General features: G+C 42.9%; 1 protein-coding gene across 3 annotated transcripts in view; it reads left to right on the top strand.

The window, feature by feature from the left end:
* The window catches only part of GABRR1 (gamma-aminobutyric acid type A receptor subunit rho1), a 58,735-nt gene that overhangs the window by 42,210 nt on the left and 2,060 nt on the right, over positions 1 to 14,465 (top strand). For all 3 annotated transcript variants that reach the window (XM_049092360.1, XM_035697729.2, XM_049092361.1), the window contains 4 exons: positions 6,696 to 6,778; positions 9,029 to 9,169; positions 11,912 to 12,064; positions 14,015 to 14,211. In XM_049092360.1, the coding sequence (XP_048948317.1) occupies positions 6,696 to 6,778; positions 9,029 to 9,169; positions 11,912 to 12,064; positions 14,015 to 14,211 (574 nt within the window). The remainder of the gene's footprint in view (positions 1 to 6,695; positions 6,779 to 9,028; positions 9,170 to 11,911; positions 12,065 to 14,014; positions 14,212 to 14,465) is intronic.

The following is a 14,465-nucleotide window of genomic DNA, read 5'->3' as shown; positions in this document are numbered from 1 at the left end:
CTTTAATGAAAGTTTTATTGGTTTAGACTCTAGTGGGAATCAATGAAATAGAGTTGACAAAATTCTTCTGAAGGACTTGCCTCCTTAGATGTCTCAATTCCTGTTTTTTTTTCAGGTATAGTTTAGAACTTGGGCTAAAAAGAATTCTTTTACTTTACCTGGCCAGCCAGGCTTGTTTGCTATCCTTTCTCACCATGGTATCCTACTTGAGAAACTATGGAAATCCCGGGTCACTTTATGACTTTTTTATTTTTATTTTTAAGAGATACAGAGAGAAAGAGAGAGAGAGAGAGAGGCAGAGGGAGAAGCAGGCTCCACGTAGGGAGCCCAATGTGGGACTCGATCCCAGGACTCTAGGATCATGCCCTGGGCTGAAGGCAGGCGCTAAACCACAGAGCCACCCAGGGATCCCACGCTTTATGACTTTTAAATAGCATTCTGAGCATCACTTTTAAAATATAAAGAATATAATCTTTTTTTCTTATGTGCTCAGATGCCTTAGAAATGTTCAGGTGCTCATTAATCACTGACCTGGAGGAGCTTTCCTTAAACACAGGAGCCACAGCAGGGCTTTCCCTACTTGACCAGCTTTAGAAACTCCAGGTGGGGCAGCCAGGTGGCTCAGCGGTTTAGCGCCGCCTTTGGCCCAGGGCCTGACCCTGGAGACCTGGGATCAAGTCCCATGTGAGGCTCCCTGCATGAAGCCTGCCTCTCTCTCTCTCCCTCCCTCCCTCCCTCCCCGTGTGTCTCTCATGGATAAATAAACAAAACCTTTAAAAAGAGAAAGACAAAAAAAAAAAAAAAAAAGAGAAAGACAGACAGACAGAAAGAAAGAAACTGAAGGTGGCCAAAGCTCCACCAGGGAGGATGTGTGGAGTTGAGCTGCAGGCCTTCCCAGAGAAGGGGCTGTGCCTGCTGTGATTTACTCCTCCTGTGCCACACTGAAGGTGCATTTTAGTTTTACAGACTTCGTTTTGGAAAAGACGAATCCCTACCCCAGTGTCTAAGGAAGGGGATGCCTAGACAGTGGCACAGTGTATCTTTTGAGTCAAAGATGGCAGTGTTGGGACGCCTGGGTGGCTCAGTGGTTGAGCATCTGCCTTAGGCTCAGGGCGTGGTCCTGGAGTCTCGGGATCCAGTCCCACATTGGGCTTCCTGCATGGAGCCTGCTTCTCCCTCTGCCTATATCTCTGCCTCTCTCTCTCTCTCTCTTTGTATCTCTCATGAATAAATAAATAAATCTTAAAAAAAAAAAAAAACAGATGGCAATGTTGAAGCTGAATTTTTTGCCCCTACCCTCCAAGGTATTTATGATGATTCCTCATTAGTCATTTTGGCTTGGCACCTAAGCAATTAGTTACTAGACTCAGAGTGGAGTTATGGGGTTTTCCTCTCCGTGAATTGAAATGCCTCCCCCCATGGAAGTACTCAGGAGGGTCAAGGATGTGTAATCCCTCCCCCCAGCCATGTTGGATTGGTTTTCCCTGGAGTCTCACATCCGAGGCAGCTGACAAGTCATCCTTAAGCTCAAAAACCATCAACAAAACAACACAACCCGATGGTACCACCAGGGACACAAAAGACTAGACCGTAATGCATGTGAACACTGGTGTGCTGGTAAATGTTTAACAACTGGTTGCCTGGGGTTAATGTATAGACATATGTATGTGGACGTAAGTTTCTTATAAACATGACTGATAAAAAGAATGTACATGATTTATAAGTGAAACAATATATATAATACTTTCTGTTATAAATCCCATACACTTATAACTTCAGTACTTATAACTTCAGTATAATTTCCCATTTCTTATAAAATTCCATTATTATTTCTTCTGGTTTTATTGAGATATAATTGACCTATAACCTACTATTATTTTTTATGATTCTATTGCCAACAATAATCCAAAAAAATCAGGCTATGAATAAATGTTTGTAAGCATTTTTGTGATTATGTGACTTACAAATGAGTGTAGATCTGATCAATGATTGTTGATATTTTTTGTTTCTTATATATTTTTTTAAGTAATCTTTACACTCAACATGGAGTTCTAACTCACAGCCCCGAGATCAAGAGTCTCATGCTCTACCAACTGAACCAGCCAGACACCCCTATTTTTGTTTTCTTTAATAAGACAAAAATGAAACAACCAAGAACTATGCAGGAACTTCATTCATTCATCAAAGACATAGCAACTTCCTTGCTGAATTGGATAATAGCTTTTAAATATTGGAAGACTATATCCTTAATTTTTTGTACTATTTATGTATAATAGCAAAAGATAAAGCACACTTTTAGGTTTTTTTAAAAATATTTTATTTATTTATTCATGAGAGACACAGAGAGAGAGGCAGAGACATAGGCAGAGGGAGAAGTAGGCTCCTCGCAGGGAGTCCAATGTGGGACTTGATCCTGAGACTTTGGGATCATGCCCTGAGCCAAAGGCAGACACTCAACTGCTGAGCCACCCAGACATCCCATGCTTTTAAGTTTAATCTGCTATCTTTTTTTTTTTTTTTTTTTTATTTATGATAGTCACAGAGAGAGAGAGAGAGAGAGGCAGAGACACAGGAGGAGGGAGAAGCAGGCTCCATGCACCGGGAGCCCGACGTGGGATTCGATCCCGGGTCTCCAGGATCGCGCCCTGGGCCAAAGGCAGGCGCCAAACTGCTGCGCCACCCAGGGATCCCCTAATCTGCTATCTTAATTCAAGACAATCTACAAAACAATATATCAAGCCCTGATTTGGAGCATTTGCTGATTTCTGTAGTGTAAATATTCCTATCACAGCTGGCTTCAAACTACCAACCTGATGTCACTCAGTGCAGAGTTGGGAAAAAATGCATAGTAGCACAGTGATCGGTAGTGTTTTCCACCAAATAAACATTATATATGTAACTTCAGGAGTATAGATAATAGAAAAATAATTAAGAAGTGTTGAGTTTTTAATATTTATTTGTTTCAAATATAAGTTAAGTTTATACAGTCTGATTTTTAATAATGGCCATGTTTAGGGACTCCATCAATAACACGTGTGACTCTTGATCTCAGGATTGTGGGTTCGAGTTCCACTTTGGGTATAGAGATTGCTTAAAAATAAAATCTTAAAAAAAAAAATGGCTCTGTTTAACAACCAGCTTACAACTTCCCGAAAGTCTAGCAATTGGCTTTCCTGAGCCAGATGAAGTCTAATTTAGTACACCACTGGATGTGATCAGAGGCACTACATAAAAAATAAGAAAATGGAAAACCCTCCTGTGTGTTCAGAATCAGAGTCCTCAGTGAGCCTCCTTGTGGCTAAAAACAGATGCTTTGATTTTTCATTGCAAATAAAATCATAGGTTTGTTTGATTTAGGTGGGGGGAAAAAAATCCAAGAGGCCTAAATTAACTGCCATTTTGTTGTTGGTGGTTTTTTTTTAAGATTTTATTTATTTATTCATGAAAGACAGAGAGAGAGAGAGGCAGAAACACAGGCAGAGGGAGAAGCAGGCTCCATGCCAGGAGCCTGATGTGGGACTCGATCCCAGGTCTCCAGGATCACGCCCTGGGCCAAAGGCAGGCCCGAAACCGCTGAGCCACCCAGGGATCCCCTTAACTGCCACTTTGAGCTTTACTTTGGGGAAAACATGGGGTAGCTGCCCATCAACTGTGCCAGTAACAGGTTAACTCCTAGAATACAACCAATATACCATCCTTCCACCTCATCTAGTCATTGATTCATTTGACAGATTTTTATTAAGTTTCTGGGTGCCAGGATGGCCCCTAGAAAGGTGTGTGCAAATGAAAGCCTGTGAGGTCCTATCTCCAGATCTGGGGATGTAGAGAAGAATAATATCAGTGTGATTACTGGCTAGTGAAAGAGACAGACATGGAACCAGATGATGAGAATGTAGACAGAGGCATGTGTGTGAGCGGGGGAGGGGCAGGGAGTGAGTGGCAGGTAACAGGACAGTGAGGTTGAAATCTCCTGGGCCCTAGGATAAAAGAAAAAGTGAAATCCACAGATGAGATGCTCTGTCATACTAGGCAGATTTTATTAAGCAAATGTTAAAAAACTCATTCCATGGTTCTTGAATTCCCAGTCAACTTCAAAATATGAAAGAGTCGATGATTGTGGGCAGAGGAAAAGATTTATGAGATTATTTTTGGAAGAGAGTTATGGGCATGTTCAAGCCTTCCCTGGGATTTCCTCAAGAGCTTGATACACATGTGCATACCAGTGGGGGACACTATGCAGTCAGAGGGCAAGAGAAGAGCCATCTAAACACCCTGGGGCCTTGTAGGGTCAGTCACTGTGGAGTCAGAGCTGGGGTGGGGAGTTGCTGCTGGATAAGGGAGCTCTGAAGCTGGAAGTGTCCAGCAGTGGGAATGAAGAACCCAAGAAAGTTATCAGCTTCAACCGTGTAGAGCATGGTTGCCAGGGAGCTTCAACCAGAGAGCATGAAGTCACCTACCAAGGAACTGTCCTGCTCCCACCTCCCTCTCTCCTGTCACTTCCACCTGTACAGGAGCTGATCAGAGGTGGGCAGGAACTGATCACTCAAATGCCAATTTCATACCTTAGCTGGGAGGAGGAACAGCAGTCTTAATGTGAATGAAGTTTGAAGTGTTGATTAATATCGTGGGTCAAATTCTTCTAACTTTTGAATTGAAATGTGCTTTGTTACTTACAAGTAACTGTCTGGACTATTACATAAGACGTAAGCAAAAAAAAAAAAAAAATCACGGGACGAAATTCCATCCAAGACAAGGGGAAAGCCTACCAAAAACCCAATTTTTAAAAAAAAATTTTTTTAGAGAGAGTGCATGTGTTTGAGCAGGGAGTGGGTGGGGGGCAGGGGGGAGGAATTCTGGGGCAGAGGGAGAGGAAGAGAGAGAATCTTAAGCAGGCTCCCTGCCCAGTGCAGAGGCCAATTAGGAATTTGATCTCACCACCCTGAGATCAAGACCCAAGACAAAATCAAGAGTCGGGCGCTTAACTGACTGAGCCACTCATGTGCTCCCCAATGAATCAGTTTAGAAACATAGAGTCTGTATTAAACCACAAACTGTGCTTGTTCAATGTGTGATGTGTGAGTTACAAGCGGAAAAACATCAAGTCGGGGTTCAAAGAATATAATAACAGATATTCTAAAAATATCTGTTCCTGATACAAAAAGAAAAGATATTCAATCCTTTTGTTGATAGCGAAAACTTCCTGCATTCGACATTTCATTAGCTCTAAGTCTCCAAACTTAGCTTCTAGTTTCTTTCTTGCTGGGGATGCCATTAGGTATAGTTAATGCTGGTGTCGCCCCGATAGAAAAGGAAGCCTTCCATTTGGATGTCCAACTCAACTGCCATCCTGACTCCTCCCCACTCAATACACCCTGTTTATCAGGATTTCCACGGGGACATAAGGCTACTCAGCTCTGCCAACAATAGGAAATCCTTTTCAGGGATGCCTGAGTGGCTCAGTCTGCCTTCAGCTTAGGTCATGATCCCAGGGTCCTGGAATGGAGTCCCATATCAGGTTCCTTGCTCAGCAGAGTTCTCTTCTTCCTCTATCCCTCTCCCCTGCTTATGATCATTCTCTCTCTCTCTATCTCTCAAATAAATAAAACCTTAAAAAAGAAAGAAAGAAGAAGAAAGAAAGAAAGAAAGAAAGAAAGAAAGAAAGAAAGAAAGAAAGAAAGAAAGAAAGAAAATCTCTTTCAGAATACAATTCCATACTCACATGGAAGGGGGAAAATAAGGCCAGTATTTGGATAATTCAGTTTCAAGAGGGCTCTCTTCCTTGAAATTTCCATTTAAATTAAAAGTGATTTTTGTCTTTTTGGCTATGAATTATTCAGATAACTTCTACAACATATATATATATATATATATATATATATATATATATATATATAGCAAAGATTTGGTCAAAGAAAAAATAGTTTGTTCAGTATCAGCCAATAACTGTTAATCATGTCCTGCCAAGAGATTCCCCACAGGATGGGAGATTTTCATGTACAACTAATGATCTGTGTTGTGTTTGTTTACTGTTTGATGCAGAAGCCCATTTTCCTGTGTAAACTCTGAAACAAAACCATCAGATGCCAGCAAGTGCTTGCATGTTGGTACAAAAAAATCTTTCAGTGTTTTTTCATTACTATGATCTCCATGGAATTAGCCACTAAAAATAACTATGCCCACTGGGAGCTATTGTTATCGATATAAAAATAATAACATTATAAAAAAAGTGCCAAATTCGACCACTGGCGTAAGTGTTTCATTAATATTATTTCTGACATGTTGTATTCAAATATTGAATATCAATAAAATCAATAAAAGAACAGAAAAATTGAATTTATATAAAACCAGAGAACAATATATACTTCTATGGTTTCTTTTAAGAAACAACATCATATGAGTTTTTACTTCACATTTTTATATAGGTTGAGACCATTGCTTCAATAATATGCTTGAACGTGATAGAAGTTGGTAGAGATCCTCCGCCTCACACAGCCTCTAGAATAAAACATAAAACCCAGAGCACTCAGATGACTTTATCATACATAAAGCTACTTGTCTAAATCTTGACACCTTGCTTATTATGAATTATAAGGAGGCAGTTATATTGGAAGGAAGCAGAGCCCTTTTCTGTTTACCATTTTGCACTTGTATTTTGCAACCTCTTAAAATTTGGATGTTTGTCTTTTTGTTTCTAGGGTTACAGTGACTGCAATGTGCAACATGGATTTCAGCCGATTTCCCCTGGACACACAAACATGCTCACTTGAAATTGAAAGCTGTGAGTAGACTGTCTGGGACATCAGCACACAGATCACGCAAAGACTAACTCTCCGTAGCAGGAACAGCATGTGCTTCTCATTCATGCTGTGCTTTTCAAGTGATTTTTTTTTTTTTTTTTTTTGTAATTAAAAAGCTAAGTCCAGGGTAATTATGAAAATCAGGAACAGGTTTGAAACTAAAACCTTCTGTTCCCTTAAGTGACCCTTTAAATGCGCCAGAGCAATGGTTTTAAGCTCAGTTCTGGGGAACCGGGGCAATTGCTAGGGAGCGGGGTAGAGGGCTCAGCAAATGTGGGTCTCCTTGTGCAGCTACCTCTACACACCGTCCAATGTATGAGCTCATTTTTTATCTGTTTTATTGTTCTTCTGAATAAGATTTCTGTTAAAGAAAAGACTTCCTGGCAAAAACAAGTTTGCCAAGGTAATCACATGTGGTGCTAGAGGTCCTTAGGCACAACTGAGGGGCATTAGGATACTTGCACACATGGCTGGTGACCAAGCCCTAGTGAGGCATCCCTTTGGCACAGGGACCTTTATAAGCCTGCCTGTACTTGTGACAATGAGTCAGGTGTCCCCTGGCTCAGTCGTCTAGGACCAAGGAGGGCAGGGATGTTGAGATAGAGGGTCAAGAGGACAGCTCCATAGGGCACTGAATGTGGGAAAAGGGAGTAATAAATCCCAGGACCAAGGGGGTGACTGCCCAATGCATAGGGGCTTCGGCCTGCCGTCATTTCATCCTCCCCAGATTCAGTGAGCAGGTTACTGTAATGTTCATCATACAAGGAGGGATGTAATTTGCCTGAGGACATAGCATTAAGAAGAACTTAACTCATTGTCTCCAGAACCTTGTCTTCCCCACTAGACCCAGGAAGCTCCATTGGGAATGTAGCTTTTTCCAGTTGTATCCTTCAGGGTGCCACAGGGAAGCAGAATATTGGAGACACATAGTAAGAGATACTGAGTGCAAGGAATTGGCTTTTGCAAGTGAGTATGGGGGTTTGGTAAGGCAAGTCTGACATCTGCAGGGCAGGCTGTTGGGAAGGGCAGGCTGGGAACCCCGGGTGGGGCCTGATCTTGCCCTCCACAGGCAGATTTTATTTTTCTTGGGCAAACCTCAGATCAGCTTCTTAAGGCTATTCAATGGATTGGATCAGGCCTACGTGGATTATCCTGGATCATCTCCTTTACTTAAAGTGAACTGGTTGTAGGTGTCACATCTACAAAGCATCTTCAGAGGAACACCTGGATTAGTGTTTGATTGAATAACAGCCTAGCCAAGTGGATACATGAAACCAACCAACACACAGGTCAAGGGTAAGAGATAGAATAAAATAGAGGAATGAAATAGGACATCGGGGAGCTCCAGAAAGAACTGTTACATACAGGAGCAGACTGGACCTCAGTTCTGTCCAGGCTGCAGGTAGGTTTGTTCAATTGGAGTAATGTGTGTGATCACCTAAAGTGGGCGAAGGTCAGGAAGTGATCCTTAACGGGGCCCTGGGTAGAAGCACCTGGAGGCCTGCAGAGAAGGGGCTTGTGTTCTGCTGCCAGCACTTTATGTGTCCTTTTTCACAGAATGCAGCTCTTCTTGCCTTGAGAGTATTAAAGATATTAGCCACTAATGGATGCAGTACTACACCTTGGAAGCAGAAAAGAAGGCGAAATCAGCCTAGGTTTTTTTTTTTTGTTTGTTTGTTTTTAATTTTTTTATTTATTTATGATAGTCACACACACAGAGAGAGAGAGAGAGAGAGAGAGAGAGAAGCAGGCTCCATGCACCGGGAGCCTGACGTGGGATTCGATCCTGGATCTCCAGGATCGCGCCCTGGGCCAAAGGCAGACGCCAAACCGCTGCGCCACCCAGGGATCCCCCAGCCTAGGTTTTTAAGACTGAACCGTGTATGCAATTTTGCCACGATTTCACCATTTCTGATCTGCAAGTATAGCAATTTCATTTGTTTTAACCTAATAAGTGGCAGGCTGGATTGTAGGGTGAAGGTGTTTGCAGGAAGTATGAGTATTTAGGCTCGAGAGCTTTGCTCTGATGACTTCTGGAAGACTGGGGAGAACTCATTTTTCTTTTTGTATTTTGTTTTGCTTTGTTTAGACTGTGGTTTGGTTATTCAGACTCTCTTACTGTAATCCCGGTTTGTGTGCGAGATCTGGAGCTGCTTCCACGGAGCCCCACAGATAGGCCTGCCTTCCTACCACTGCAGGCCTGTGCCTGATGCTGTCTTCCGTCTTTTCAGATGCTTATACAGAGGATGACCTCATGCTGTACTGGAAAAAAGGCAACGACTCCTTAAAGACAGATGAACGGATCTCACTCTCCCAGTTCCTCATTCAAGAATTCCATACCACCACGAAACTGGCCTTCTACAGCAGCACAGGTGCGTGTGCACGGTGGGGGCTGAGAGCTGGGGTGGGTCCTAGTCTGGCTGCAGGGGGTCATCCTCTATTTTAGGAAAGGTGTGAGTTGGCTGTCAGATGAGCAGAGGTTGTGCCACCTAGATGTGAAGCCAAAGGTGGAATTCCTAAATCAGGTCTAGGGGATGGCAAGAACCAGGGAGAGGTGATTTTTAGATGCCACCAAAGCATCCAAAGTGATAACCTAAAAAATATTAGTAAGGACACAAACATAAGCCATGTGAGGAGTTTTGTTTGAGCCAATCACTTTGCTGGTTTAGCAGCTGGCATCTCCCCTTCCCCCATAGGATTCCCAGAACCTCCTCCTCTGTAGGCAAGAAACAGTAGGATTTTAGGTCTGTTGATTTCTGTTTTCTTTGCTCCACTCAGCTAATCCTCTCTCTCTCTCTCTTTTTCCCTTTTTTCCCTCGAACTAATTCTCTTTTAAGTATACTGCTTACACAGGCCCCCTTTATGACCTTGTGAGGCTCCACACTCAGGTCTGAACAAGCTTGCCATCTCTCCTTGCCTGGGGGCATGCTCTGTGGTCTTCCTCCTGGCAGCTGAGGTGAACAGCTCTCTCCAACACTTACCTTTGTCTTGACTAATCACCTTTCAGGATGATATTATTCAAATCTTTATGTAGTTTCTTTTTCTTTCTTTCCTCCCTCCCTCCCTCCCTCCCTCTCTCTCTCTCTTTCTCCCTTTCTTTCTTTCTTTCTTTCTTTCTTCTTTCTTTCTTTCTTTCTTTCTTTCTTTCTTTCTTTCTTTCTTTCTTTCTTTCTTTCTTTCTTTCTTTCTCTTTTTTTCTTCTTTTTCTTTCTTTTTTTAAGTACGCTCCATGCCCAGTGTGGAGCCCAATGCAGGGCTTTAATTCATGACCCTGAGATCAAGACCTGAGCTGAGATCAAGAGTTAGATGCTTAGTCAACTGAGCCACTGAGGTGCTCTTCTTTATGTAGTATCTATTGCCAAAACATTGCATGACTGCGCAGTAAGTGTAACCTTTAAGTCGTCTAATCTGTAATACAAGGCACTGTTGTATTCCCAACATATCGTGGCAATCCAGCATATCTCATCTTCTGTATATATCACGCAGGTCTTGGTTTTTCATGGGACTCCCACTTCATCCTTAGCATTCTGACTCTTCCTCTTTTCTTAGTCTGTTCAGGCTGCTATCATAAAATACCATAGACAGGGTGGCTTCTAAACAACAGAAATTAACTTCTCACAGTTCTGGAGGCTAGGAAGTCCAAGATCAAGATGCTGGCAGAGTCAGTGTCCGATGAGAGCCTGTTTCCTAGTTCATAGACAGCCACCTTCTTGCTGTGTCTTCACATAGGGGAAGGCACAAGGGACCAATCTAAGGTCTCTTTTACAGGGACGCTAATCCCACTCGTGATGTAATCACTCCTAAAGGCCCCACCTCCAAATACCATCATGTAGAGGATTAGGTTTCAACAAAAATTGGGGGGGGAGGGACATTCAGTTTACAGCACCTCCACAATCTCTTCCTGAGACTGTTTTACAGTGATAGCCATTGCATTATCATTGTTCAGGATGCCAGGTTTTCAAGTTAATATTGCCAAGTTTCTGTTTCATTTTCAATCTCATCATCTCAGGTTTATCTTGCTTTTTTCTTTTCCTTCCATCTTACCCCTGTTCCTTTGAATGCCTCCATGCATATTTTTTCCTTGTAGAGAGAACACAAGGGTGGAGCTGAACCATAGTGAACCTGTGTTTATTGCTCCTGAATGCAATGTTAGGGTTAGCTTGGTATTTTAACTTTAAAACTTTTTCCTCCATAGAGAATCCCAAAGGGGCTTGTTTAAATAAATGCTTCTCAGACTTTGTCAGACATATCAATCACGTGGGGAGTATTGTTAAAAGGAGATTCTGATGCGATAGATCAGGGGTGGGGCTGAGAGTCTGCATTTCCAACAAGCAACCAGGTGACGATGACACTACTGGGCTCTGTCCCAAAGGATGAGTTAACAAGAGTCTTATTTATTTATTTTTAGGTTTGTTTGTTTGTTTGTTTATTTAAGACAGAGACAGAGGCAGAGACATAGGCAGAGGGAGAAGCAGGCTCCCTGTGGTGAGCCTGATGCAGGACTCGATCCCAGGACCTCAGGATCGTGACCTCAGCAAAAGGCAGATGCTCAACCACTGAGCAACCCAGGCATCCCTGAGTTAACAAGAGTCTTTTGTTTTGTTTTGTTTTATTTATTTATTTTTTTTTTTTTTTTTAATTTTTTTTATTTATTTATTTATGATAGTCACACAGAGAGAGAGAGAGAGAGGCAGAGACAGAGAGAGGCAGAGACATAGGCAGAGGGAGAAGCGGGCTCCATGCACCTGGAACCCGATGTGGGATTCGATCCCAGGTCTCCAGGATCGCGCCCTGGGCCAAAGGCAGGCGCCAAACCGCTGCGCCACCCAGGGATCCCTGTTTTGTTTTGTTTTAAACAAGAATCTTAAATCACCTTCTCAAGAGGCTTCCTTTATGTAAAGACGGGGCCAAAAATTTCTTGAGACGGACTAACCCATGTGGTGTAGGTTATCATATAATCACTCCATTCCACGGTTTTTCTTTCACTTTGTAAAGATGTGGCAAGTTTCCAGTGAAGTCTGTAAGGCGATCATGATTCCCTGAATGAAATGTGTTGGGTGAAGGAGCTGAATAGCTATGGTGTGTGCTATCTTTACCTCCTTGTGTCCCCCCAGGCTGGTACAACCGTCTATACATTAACTTCACTTTGCGTCGCCACATCTTCTTTTTCTTGCTCCAAACTTACTTTCCTGCCACCCTGATGGTCATGTTGTCCTGGGTGTCCTTCTGGATTGACCGCAGAGCTGTACCTGCCAGAGTCCCTTTAGGTAAGGAATATCTCAAATGTGTATTTCAGGTATCTGAAAATACAAATAATTTCTTCCAGATAAAACCATTCATTTCAAATTTGATTCTAAACCCCTGTTGGCATTATAACTTGGAAAAACCAGGTATTGATTTACAGGTAAAATGCCATTATTAAGAACCTATGTGGCAAAACTGTTTCCAGGGCCCTACAAGTGCCCACCTTAGTCTTGTTAGAACCGTGTTCTGGGGTCCACAGTCTAGGTGTGTGGGTGCTTTTTCTGGCCACTTGCATAAGGAAACTACATTTTCTAGCAGGGTTTCTCAAAAGATTGCCCAAGGGATCTTTGCAATGGATCTCTGGAGCAAATTGTTAAAAATAAAGAATCCTGTGATTCATCTACATGTATAGAACCATAATCCCTGAGAAAGGGCTGGAACCTACATTTTGAACAAGGTCTCCTGATAATTCTTATACATATTCAAGTCTGAAAAATCCCTACTCTGTAAGAACTCCATGAATAGCTAAATTTGCCATCAACTCTCTCCCCCACTTTAAATATCGCACCCACCCAGTCACACACACCACCATTGTTCAGATGGTTCAGAGGCTTCAAGGGAGCGGGTGACCTCCACCCAGGTTTTAGTGACACTGAATCGAGCTGGCCCTTAAGGTGACTCCAGTCCCCTGTGACTTAGTGTTTGCCAAGAAATATTCTGAGCTTAATTTGAAATCCCAGGCAAATACCACTAACAAATGACTTGTCCTTTAACAGTTATTCTATAGCTTGAACAGTTACTATGCTAAATAAACAAACATTCCAGTTTCAAAAATCTAACCCCCCCTGAATGAGGTTAACATCATTCTTTGTAAAATTGATCTCTGAGTCCTCAAGTCAATGTTGTTGAGAGGGCAATGGGCAGCGAGGTCCAGCACAGTTGATAGTATAGGCCCAGGACTGTGAGGTTCTACCCCAGCAACAAGGACACAAGTACTGAAATATACCTTGCGCACTTTTCCCCCTTTTTGGAGAAGTAGTTACAAGATACACTTATCTACCTCCTTGTATATATCATCTCTGTTTTATTATTTACTTATTATTTTTTAAGATTTTATTTTTATTTTTAAAAATATTTTATTTATTTATTCATGAGAGACAGAGAGAGAGAGAGAGGCAGAGACACAGGCAGAGGGAGAAGCAGGCTCCAAGCAGGGAGCCTATTGTGGGACTTGATCCGGAGACTCCAGGATCACGCCCTGGGCTGAAGGTGGCGCTAAACCGCTGAGCCACCAGGGCTGCCCAAGATTTTATTTTTTTAAGTAATCTCTACATCCAATGTGGGGCCAGAACTCACAACCCCAAAATCAAGAGTGCGTGTTCCACTGACTGAGCCAGCCTGGAGCCCCTATACAATCTCTGTTTTAACCAACTGAATGGAAATAAATGTCTTGCTGTCAAACAGTCTAGGGTGGGCTCCCTACAGAAGGACAAAGTGATACAGGTGTCCTAATGAATATGCGAGTATGTGGAGGAGGAAGGGTGAGCATGAGGGGTGGAGGAACAGGAGAAGCTTTATAAAAGCTAGGTCTTGGGATCCCTGGGTGGCGCAGCAGTTTGGCGCCTGCCTTTGGCCCAGGGCGCGATCCTGGAGACCCGGGATCGAATCCCACGTCAGGCTCCCGATTCATGGAGCCTGCTTCTCCCTCTGCCTGTGTCTCTGCCTCTCTCTCTCTCTCTCTCTGTGTGACTATCATAAATAAAGAAAAATTAAAAAAAAAAAAAAAAAGCTAGGTCTTAAAAAAATAAATAAAAGCTAGGTCTTGAAAGATGAGTAGGTGTTTGCTAGACAGAGGGGCAGGGATGGAGATATTCTAGGCCGGAGGACCAGAAGGGACAAAGATCAGAGACACAAAGCCACCCAGGGTGTTTGGTGAAAGACAAACTTGGGCTTATTTCTCACTCTGTTTGCAGGTATCACCACGGTGCTGACCATGTCCACCATCATCACGGGCGTGAACGCCTCCATGCCCCGCGTCTCCTACATCAAGGCGGTGGACATCTACCTGTGGGTCAGCTTCGTGTTCGTGTTCCTCTCGGTGCTGGAGTACGCGGCCGTCAACTACCTGACCACCGTGCAGGAGCGCAAGGAGCGGAAGCTGCGGGACAAGGTGACCTTACCATGAGTAAAGTGTCTGCTCAGGGGTAGAGCCTGGTCCAGCTCTGGACCACGGGCAGGTCAGACCTTCTCTATAAGTTGGGCTGGTGACACCCTCTCCTCCACCTCCTTCACCAGTTGGTATGAAGAGCAAACCAAATAGTATGTTAAAACAGTGTGAAATTTACACTGGACTATATCACTCATTCATTCAAATATTTATGTAGCACCTACCATATACTGGCAGCTAAGCCAAGTTAACTAAAA

Source organism: Canis lupus, chromosome 12 (genome assembly GCF_003254725.2).
Source record: "Canis lupus dingo isolate Sandy chromosome 12, ASM325472v2, whole genome shotgun sequence".
Taxonomy (NCBI): domain Eukaryota; kingdom Metazoa; phylum Chordata; class Mammalia; order Carnivora; family Canidae; genus Canis; species Canis lupus.
This window is presented reverse-complemented; position numbering and strand designations above follow the sequence as displayed.